Source organism: Anneissia japonica, unplaced genomic scaffold (assembly GCF_011630105.1).
Source record: "Anneissia japonica isolate Jap-2015-1 unplaced genomic scaffold, ASM1163010v1 scaffold665_len1252844_cov201, whole genome shotgun sequence".
Taxonomy (NCBI): domain Eukaryota; kingdom Metazoa; phylum Echinodermata; class Crinoidea; order Comatulida; family Comatulidae; genus Anneissia; species Anneissia japonica.
This window is the reverse complement of record NW_022757135.1, coordinates 669,565-679,685: the sequence shown is the minus strand read 5'-3', so window position 1 is coordinate 679,685 and position 10,121 is coordinate 669,565. Positions and strand designations below refer to the sequence as shown.

Here is a 10,121-nt window from a genome sequence, read left to right as displayed (position 1 = left end):
ATATATATACTGGTTATTTTTAAAACGCTTTGGCCACTGATCTTTTTATCATTACATCTTTGTACGGCTATTTGTTCTATTATCGTATTCTTCGCTTGTCTTATCTTTGAAACATTTTAACACACGTTGGTTTAATATTCTAATTTAATATATCCCGTTAGTTACATTATCAATCGATTTTAAAAGAAACATTACTGTATCAGTGTTTTACGTATGTTATATTACAGAGTGTCTGCCTGTTCCCACTAAGTCAGATCCGACGATTGTTCGAAATATATTTTTAATATGGGCATGCGTGTTCACAATGGTGTACTTTGAAGCGTTCACGCTTAGACTGCGCCGCACTATATGCGCATTCTTTCATCGCAAGGTAAAGTGCAGTACATGTATCCCTCTAATTATTAAAATCCCCTCCAAGTAAAACCACCTCCAATTAAAGACCACTTTTCTGTGTCAAATGTCTTTTATTTGTATTATTCCAATTAGAGACCAAAGCTGTTAAAGATCATTGTAACTCCGGTCCCAAAAGTGGTTTTTACGTAGAGGGAGACCTGTATTTCAAGTCATGTCAGCCACTACATTGTATTTGTTCTCGAACTAAAGTGGTTTGATAAGCCTAACGCATGCATTTTTTAACTTTTTTCCGGTGTTTTGATTTGAAAAACAGCGAGAGAAAAAGCGTGTTCTGTTCATGTACAATGATTGTTTGAAAAAAAGAAAAGGATTCTTAAAGTATATGCGTCAACGAGTTAAGAGACAAGCTAGAGAAGACAAACTGTCGGTAAGTATTACGTGTTTATCCTTTTTTCCATAATATCACTACATTGTCGCTACACTACGTACCGTATTCACTGTAATCGTTACGCCAACGCAATCTAGAAGGCATCCGATTCGACCGAAAATCGACGTCTTCGCAAGCTGTATGCGATAGCGTGTAGGGATTTTATGGAAACCCGACTTATTCAGCTTCGTTATGCTCTTTGTGAAACAACACTACGAGACAAACTGAAAATAGGAACGCCTTTTATAGTATTCAGTATTATGTTACTATTGTAGACCTTATGCATGATTGAAAATACTGAGAAAAATAAATGAAGCTTAATTGTATAGTTCCTGCATACTGTTGTTAATGTACCCACGTTAATGACAGCCCGACACACTCCGGAGACGTCCATTATAAATACACGTGCTTGTACTTTCATTCATTGAAATTATGTATTTGCAATTTGTTAATTCAGAGGGAAACCGGTATTCTGACCGTCCTGCGGCGCCGCTTCCCACGATTCTGTGGCTGTTTGAAGTGGTGCAAACTTGGCCGCCAATCGTGCTTAATTTGCAGTGAACTCGAGACAAAGAAATTTCACCATTGCACCGGGCCTGGCTGCTACTTCTCTTACTGTGCGGACTGTTGGAAAGATGTTAATGTAAGCAATTTATTTAACAACGTACCTGTAAAATGATAATTTTTATTATCATCATCACCATCATTATCATCATCACCACCATCCTCGTCAATATAATCCTCCTCGTCGTGATTCTCGTCAACATAACTGTGCTAATACCAAGCCCCGGTTATCTCAGTCGGTAAAGCATGAGACTTTTAATCTCATGGTCGTCGGTTCGGCCTAGGTCCATACCGGCCGCTTGCTAGAGCGGCCGCTGTCCAGAATGGCCGCCAATGTGTGTTTGTGTATGGAACGCCGGTGACGCATTCACAATTAAGAATACAATACCCACATTGCTGGCGCATACTTTCGTCATTTTCATAGCTCTTTAATCTCAGGGTCGTGGGTTCGAGCCTCACAATGGGCGCATATGTTTTTTTAGAAACAGCTTCTCCTTCGTCGACATCATTGTCATATTCACAGCTCATTATAAATGCCAAGCCCGGTCAGCTCAGTCGGTAGAGCTTGAGACTTTTAATCTCAGGGTCGTGGGTTCGAGCTCCACATTGGGCGCTTGCCTTTTTAGAAACAGATACTCATTCGGTGACGTCATACTCAATGACTCTTAATCAATGTCGTTGGTAGCCCCACGTTGAGTGCATTGGGCCTACGTTTTTGCTTTCTTCAGAAACAGCTTTTCCTTCGTCGGGATCATCGTCATATTCACAGCTCGTGCCAAGTACCACGCCCGGGTAACTCAGTCGGTAGAGCATGAGACTCCCAATCTCAGGTTTGTCGACATTATCGTCATATTCGGAGCTCGGCCTAAATACCAAGCCCGGTTAGCTCAGTCGGTAGAGCATGAGACTCTTAATCTCAGGGTCGTGGGTTCGAGCCCCACATTGGGCGCATGCCTTTTTTAGAAACAGATTCTCATTCAGCGACATCATACTCAATGACTCTTAATCAATGTTGTGGGTAGCCCCAAGTTCAGCGCATACGTTTTTGCTTTTGTTTTTTAGAAACAGCTTTTTCTTCGTCGGCATCATCTTATATTCACAGCTCATGTTAAATATCAAGCCCGGTTAGCTCAGTCGGTAGAGCATGAGACTCTTAATCTCAGGGTCGTGGGTTCGAGCCCCACATTGGGCGTATATGTTTTTTTTAGAAACAGCTTTTTCTTCGTCGGCATCATCTTATATTAACAGCTCATGTTAAATATCAAGCCCGGTTAGCTCAGTCGGTAGAGCATGAGACTCTTAATCTCAGGGTCGTGGGTTCGAGCCCCACATTGGGCGCATGCCTTTTTTAGAAACAGATTCTCATGCCGCGACGTCTCATACTCAATGACTCCTAATCAATGTCGTTGGTAGCCCCACGTTGAGGGCAATGGGCCTACGTTTTTGCTTTTTCCAGAAACAGCTTTTCCTTCGTCGGCATCATCGTCATATTCACAGCTCGTGCCAAGTACCACGCCCTGTTAACCCAGTCGGTAGAGCATGAGACTCCTAATCTTAGGTTTGTTGACATTATCGTCATATTCGGAGCTCAGCCTAAATACCAAGCCCGGTTAGCTCAGTCGGTAGAGCATGAGACTCTTAATCTCAGGGTCGTGGGTTCGAGCCCCACATTGGGCGCATGCCTTTTTTTAGAAACGGATTCTCATGCCGCGACGTCTCATACTCAATGACTCCTAATCAATGTCGTTGGTAGCCCCACGTTGAGGGCATTGGGCCTACGTTTTTGCTTTTTCCAGAAACAGCTTTTCCTTCGTCGGCATCATCGTCATATTCACAGCTCGTGCCTAGGTCCATACCGGCCGCTTGCTAGAGCGGCCGCTGTCCAGAATGGCCGCCAATGTGTGTTTGTGTATGGAACGCCGGTGACGCATTCACAATTAAGAATACAATACCCACATTGCTGGCGCATACTTTCGTCATTTTCATAGCTCTTTAATCTCAGGGTCGTGGGTTCGAGCCCCACATTGGGCGCATGCCTTTTTTAGAAACAGATTCTCATGCCGCGACGTCTCATACTCAATGACTCCTAATCAATGTCGTTGGTAGCCCCACGTTGAGGGCATTGGGCCTACGTTTTTGCTTTTTCCAGAAACAGCTTTTCCTTCGTCGGCATCATCATCATATTCACAGCTCGTGCCAAGTACCACGCCCTGTTAACCCAGTCGGTAGAGCAAGAGACTCCTAATCTCAGGTTTGTTGACATTATTGTCATATTCGGAGCTCAGCCTAAATACCAAGCCCGGTTAGCTCAGTCGGTAGAGCATGAGACTCTTAATCTCAGGGTCGTGGGTTCGAGCCCCACATTGGGTGCATATTTTTTTTTAGAAACAGCTTTTTCTTCGTCGGCATCATGTTATATTCACAGCTCATGTTAAATACCAAGCCCGGTTAGCTCAGTCGGTAGAGCATGAGACTCTTAATCTCAGGGTCGTGGGTTCGAGCCCCACATTGGGCGCATGCCTTTTTTTAGAAACAGATTCTCATGCCGCGACGTCTCATACTCAATGACTCCTAATCAATGTCGTTGGTAGCCCCACGTTGAGGGCATTGGGCCTACGTTTTTGCTTTTTCCAGAAACAGCTTTTCCTTTGTCGGCATCATCGTCATATTCACAGCTCGTGCCATGTACCACGCCCGGGTAGCTCAGTCAGTAGAGCATGAGACTCCTAATCTCAGGTTTGTCGACATTATCGTCATATTCGGAGCTCAGCTTAAATACCAAGCCCGGTTAGCTCAGTCGGTAGAGCATAAGACTCTTAATCTCAGGGTCGTGGGTTCGAGCCCCACATTGGGTGCATATGTTTTTTTTAGAAACAGCTTCCTCTTTGTCGCCATCCTCGTAGCTGAGAATAATACTAGCCCGTTTAGGTCGTCGGTACAGCATGAGACTCTTCAGCCGGGCACTCACTGCGTAGTACGACCGTCGCACGACGAGTCCAACTCTGTTCTCTGCGACGCCGTCTGCTGAGTGTTGGTGGCAGTTTAAACGGTCCTTTGCGCGCGCGTCGTTTTGTTGCGTTCTTCATAGATCGTGTCGGCCGACGTGCGCAGTTAGTGCCCGGCTCTCAGCAGCACTCGGGGCGCCCGACTGTCGTCGGCCGACGTGATTCAATGAAGAACGCAACGCGACGAAGCGCGTACAACAGATAGTTTTTTAATGACGATCCTTTCACCGGGAGCGGAGTTCGATTCGTCGTGCGACGTAGTGAGTGCCCTGCTTAAGATATCAGGGCCATGGGTTCAAGCCCCACATTGGGCGCATACGTTTTTTGGAAACAGTTTCTACTTGTCGTCATTATGGTCATCCTCAGGCTTTCGGTACTTGACCAGTCTGCAGAGCATCAGACTCTTAATCTCAGGGTTATTAATTCGAGCAACACATCAGGCGAATAAGTTTTTAGAAGCAGTCTCCTTCTCGTCGCCATACCCGGACCCCATTACTTATTCTAATACCAAGCCAGGTTGGCTCATCATCATTAATATTAACATCATCATTTTAATCTTACTATTATATTTATTGTTATCATTATTATTAGGCAATTTACATTATTATTATTATTATTATTATTATTATTATTATTATTATTATTCTTTTGTTTTGAGTTATTGCTATTGTTCTTAGTATTATTCTTAACGGTTAATAGCCATTAAAATAATGTTACTACAGAATAGACCGAGGTATCTACAAGTTTTGGTACCTTTAATTTCCATAAAGAATAGTCAGGCTCTAGAAATATGTTCAATATCAATTGAAATATAATTAAATTTATAATTAAATATTTGTATCAACAGAGACGGTGCTATGCTTGCTACACCGGAAAAGATGACTTAGACGAAGATAGCTCAGGCACAGATGTTGACGAACTTTTTTGAAAAGTAGGCCTACATAAATGTATATGGACGGTAGAGCGGATGGAGTAGTCGTTATTTTCGAATCGAGTACTGAAGTTGACAAACTTGAAAGTAAAAGCATGAAGGAGTAAAATACGGTGGTCCTTCTATTTAACTTCACAGTGGCATAGCATATGCAGCAACCGTCGGCAAACAAATGTAACTCCACTCCCTGTGAGCGTTCGACAACGCGACATTAGGTAGTTTTCGTCGCACGACGTTAACCTTAACGCAAGATGAATAAATTATGACGTTATCCGTTAACGGTAATTAACGTCGTCGTGCGGCGAAAACTACCTACTGTCTACTGCTTGTCGGTGGCAGTCTCAAAGGAACGTCATCATAAACTATCAGTTGCGCGCGCGTTGTGCCGGCGTTACGTTCTTCAGGATCGCAATGATTGCCCGGCTTCAGAAAAATCGGTATGTTTAGACATCGGGTAACAGTGTAAAATGTAATTTGCATAATTTTATTTGTTTTCGTTTCGCAAAGGATATTTTTACATAGGCTAACGTCGAATAACAGTATAAAATATAACTTGCATAGTTTTATTTGTTTTCGTTTAAAAAATAATATTTTTTTAATTTGCTTAATCCGAGCATGTGATGTACTGTCAAAGCGAGAACAAAATTAATGATGGGTGTATTGCTATACACCTCATGTTTTAAAGAAGCAAGTCTAGCACTGATTATGATGCTAAATACCGCCATATTTTTCTTCTGTGGTTAACATTCAAACAAGATATAATTATAAATGTAACTTATAATACATACTGTAGGGCATAACCGTTGTAGTTACCAAAATATATTTCAATTTAATAAAATTCAATTAAAAAAATATGACTGATATTATGTTTTCAAATGACGGCGCAAAATGATCGAACAGAAAGAAATCAGGACGTTGTGACATTTACAAATCATACCTTTATTTACAATGATACCTTAAAAGAGAACTAGCAAAATGATTTTTTGTTCTAGATTGGATATTTGATATGTCATTAATAATAGAATCAACCTTAAAATCGTTCTTTGGCTATTTTTTATGAAGTTATAGACGATTATATACGAATGTCTAAAAGGGTGGGGGCCGGAAAGTTGGGCCGATTAAGACAACACTGACGTAGGGCTGTCTCTTATACACATCTAGATGTGTATAAGAGACAGGTATATTAGAAAATGAAAATTCCACGTTTGCTTCGATAGAAATAAAATGTAAAAAGACAGCAAAATTAGAAGTCGAGAAAGCTCATTTCCCGCCATCTTGGAATCACAATTTTCCCAAGGGAAGACCCCATTTGGGGGGGGGGGGGGGGGTTCATCGATTCATGGGGGGGGGGGGGTGTGTTCATCGATTCATGGAAAAAATATTAATACGTATTTTACCCGATCGTTTTCAAGAGGGGTAGGCCTAAACCTTGAATTTTGAAGAACTTAAAACTCATTAAATAACACTTCACAAGTCAGGAAAACTCATTTCCCGCCAGCCATCTAGGAATCAAAATTTTCCCGGGGAGAACCTGGATCCCCCTTTCTCTTTGGGGTTCATCGATTCATTAAATCTTTTTCAAGAGGGGGAAAACCTGAACTTTTAATGACTTAAAAGTCATTAAAAACACATCAGAAGTCAGGAAAGCCTATTCCCCGCCATCTACGAATCAAAATTTTCCCGACCCCCGTTCTATTTGGGGCTCATCAATTCATGGAAAAAATTTTTTTTTTTTTTTATGTACGCCTATATACACACATAGGCCTATTTACTGTAATAAGAATGCGAAAATGACATGATCGTTTTCAGGAGGGGGACAACCTTGTATTTTGAAGAAAATGAAGTCGGGAAAGCTCATTTCCGGCCATCTAGGAATCATGGAGGACCCACGACACCCTTTAAGCTTTCTTTTGTTGGTTCATCGATTCATGGAAAAAACAGAATAGGCCGCGCCTACGTATGCAACTACTAAATTTTTTTTCTGTATGTATAACATTTTACCCCCTCCTAAGTTTGAACCCAGATCCGCCACTGTAAAAGCCCAATAATATTATTAACAGGGCTATGAAAACAAAACTGCTGACACGACAACGTGACTCGACTCAAAATGATAATACAGTATACGTTGAACAAAGGTCAGCAACAATGTTCATTCACCAACATGAAGTCTGTAGTACTTGCAATCGTGTTCCTAGCATTTAAGATTATATATTGTTTTCCCGAGGCTACGGGGCCTAGACCTAAGGTCCAAGCCAAGTTTGGTAAAATCATCGGTAAATCATTCTCATTTGACGGTGGGCCTCATTTGGACGTTGTCAAGACTGTGGATGGCTACTTGAGCATTCCGTACGCCGAGCCGCCGGTAGGACCGCTCCGTTTTATGCCGCCAATTGCTAAGACATGGAGTGCTGAAGAGGGCCAGGCCTACGATGCATCGATCAATAAGGCTGCTTGTCCGCAAATGAAACTAGACTACTTCAATTTCACAGAAGAAATAACCGAAGATTGTCTCCATCTTGATGTGTATACACCACACCCTACGGTAATGGTTAATAATAATTACAGTACTGTAGTAACCAGCAGTACAATAGTAGGCCTATTACAGCAGTAGTAGAAAATTCTCAAATATAAAGGTCATTATCTACGTACCAATATGACCTGGACTATTCCACTAGAATGAATACAACTATGGAGTATACAGCATGGCCTGCATTTTTGTAGCCTACATCCATGACACACATACAAGATGGGTGGGGGTGTGGTTGTGGTGCGTGTTAGAAATACTCGCCCCCAAACCCCCCCCCAAAAAAAAAATCACGGTCAAGTAGTTAAAAATCACCTTATTTTGCGAATTAGCGCCCCTCAACTGGTAATTGATCCCAAGCTGTCTCTTATACACATCTAGATGTGTATAAGAGACAGATTCCCCATCAGCACCCCAATTTTAAGACTTCTAGATACGCCACTGGGATAGGCATAGTCTAGTGGTTATGGTGCCAGGCTAGATATCTGGAGGTCGTGGGGTTCGATTCACTTGCGAAATGTTTTTTACAAATATTTGGGGACGTATACTGAGTATTCGGTAGGATAACACGTCAGGTAAGGCAAAACATCACTCCTAAAAAACAATCAGATAACTGTTAGCTGCGTCAAGCTAATATTATAGGCTTAAGAAATTATGAAAGGAAATATAAAAACAATAAGATAAATCTACGCTTTCTCACGTCCATGAAACTGCTGTCCCAGCCTAGTAGCTCTCTGCGCTCGCAAGGCGTGACACCACCCCTCCCTAAAATTTTACCAATGGTTGCGCCCCTGATTGAGTCCTTCAGTGAAAAGTTCTTTTTTTCAGCTTGAAGAAAGTATCTGTAGAGTGGGATTCGAGAACTTGGGCTCTCGTTGGAAGTTCGAATCCGATTGGAGGCTATTGATTTCACACTCTAACGGTGTTCGGATAAAACACTTATATTTGACGCACATAAAACAGAGATCAGTGTGATGGGCCTATGTCCAATTAATAATAGGCCTATATTTTTATTTCGAATTTCATTGATGAGGCCTATATTTGTTGTTAACATGAATTCAGAAGTAGACCTATTGTTATTTATAATTGATATAAAATATACGTATGTTAGCCCTCCGACAATAGATTTTGTGTGATAACATTCAACTACAGTATTTCAAATGAAGTGGCGAATGTCGAAAGAGTGCATTTTGAGAAAAACGCATTTAAGATGTTTAAAAAATAATATTGTGCCTAGATACATTTCCCTCTAATCAATCAAATGCAGTGCCGGATTGGGGGAGGGGGAACTAAATTGTTCCATCGTATAGATCCTCCGTCTGTGAAAGTACCTCCCCGGGGCCCTGGACCCGCCACTGAATTGATCTAATCTTGTCTTCGATTACAGTGATGGTGCCAGGATCTGCCTGACGTAGGGGATAAAGGCCCCGACGGGGGGGGGGCTAGTGGAGCGAATCGAGTCTCACTTGGCTGGGGGCCAGGGGGCCGCCTAGGGCCCCGGTGGGGGTTCAAGGGGCGAAGGCCCCTGGAAGCCTCGGATATTTGACGAATTATGGCGATTTTTTATTACTTATTTTGATAGGCATCGAATTACTATAATATGACTTTATGTAGGCTGTTTTCTAATGTCGAAATCAGCTTCTAAGACCAAAAAAAATTGAATAAAACAAGAAAGAAAGCGTATGCAATGTAACCATATAATTTATTTTCAAATCCTCGTTCTTGAAAGTTAAATTATACATTTTGGAACTTTTGCATGAAATCTGTCAACCACGCTGTTATGGTCGAGGTTGCTTTACCAATCACGATGTATTTCAAGCATCATGAGGCTATCCTAACGAGCATTTGTCATAACAGAACGCAAATTATTTTAATTAGTCTCATTGAACTATTATTATTATTATTATTATTATTATTATTAGTAGTAGTAGTAGTAGTAGTAGTAGTAGTAGTAGTAGTAGTAGTAATAAAAATAACACAAATAGTTTAATGAAAACAATGTGGTGGCTAAGCGAACATTACATGTAAATATTTTTTTTATTTGTTTATTCCCCGAAAAAATTTACTCGTCTTCCCCGACGGTGGGGGGAGTTGGATAAGCTTCCCCGACGGGGGGCTATATCCCCCTCCCCCCAGCCAGAGCCATAGATAGAAAGAGTTGGGACATTGAGAATTTAGAAGCCATTTTTTGTCATACGCGATGGGCGTTCTGTGTCTAACGTGATGTGCGTTCCTGTGTATAATATTGTATAATACAGTTAGCGGCCTCCTGTATAGTTTAATTCCATTTAATCTTTTTAGCAGTCGAATTTCATG

At 41.5% G+C, this 10,121-nt stretch overlaps 2 protein-coding genes and 8 non-coding genes across 10 annotated transcripts in view; all 10 read left to right on the top strand.

Moving 5' to 3' along the window:
• Window positions 1-6,279, top strand: part of LOC117124451 (E3 ubiquitin-protein ligase DCST1-like) — a 17,955-nt gene extending 11,676 nt beyond the window's left edge. Inside the window, exons 11-14 of the mRNA XM_033270683.1 lie at window positions 228-370; window positions 668-781; window positions 1,239-1,424; window positions 5,198-6,279. Coding sequence (XP_033126574.1) covers window positions 228-370; window positions 668-781; window positions 1,239-1,424; window positions 5,198-5,278 — 524 coding nt within the window. The 3' untranslated portion in view covers window positions 5,279-6,279. The remainder of the gene's footprint in view (window positions 1-227; window positions 371-667; window positions 782-1,238; window positions 1,425-5,197) is intronic.
• Trnak-uuu lies at window positions 1,886-1,958 on the top strand. Its single transcript has one exon. It is a non-coding gene; the product is annotated as a tRNA-Lys (tRNA).
• Window positions 2,222-2,294, top strand: Trnak-cuu. The gene has a single exon. It is a non-coding gene; the product is annotated as a tRNA-Lys (tRNA).
• Trnak-cuu lies at window positions 2,465-2,537 on the top strand. The gene has a single exon. It is a non-coding gene; the product is annotated as a tRNA-Lys (tRNA).
• On the top strand, window positions 2,611-2,683 carry Trnak-cuu. The gene has a single exon. It is a non-coding gene; the product is annotated as a tRNA-Lys (tRNA).
• Trnak-cuu lies at window positions 2,950-3,022 on the top strand. The gene has a single exon. It is a non-coding gene; the product is annotated as a tRNA-Lys (tRNA).
• Window positions 3,643-3,715, top strand: Trnak-cuu. The gene has a single exon. It is a non-coding gene; the product is annotated as a tRNA-Lys (tRNA).
• On the top strand, window positions 3,788-3,860 carry Trnak-cuu. Its single transcript has one exon. It is a non-coding gene; the product is annotated as a tRNA-Lys (tRNA).
• Window positions 4,128-4,200, top strand: Trnak-cuu. Its single transcript has one exon. It is a non-coding gene; the product is annotated as a tRNA-Lys (tRNA).
• A 737-nt stretch (window positions 6,280-7,016) lies between the features above and the next one.
• The window catches only part of LOC117124450, a gene marked incomplete in the record, with an annotated part of 19,209 nt that continues 16,104 nt past the window's right edge, over window positions 7,017-10,121 (top strand). The window contains 1 exon segment of the mRNA XM_033270682.1: window positions 7,017-7,823. Within this exon segment, the coding sequence (XP_033126573.1) occupies window positions 7,389-7,823 (435 nt within the window).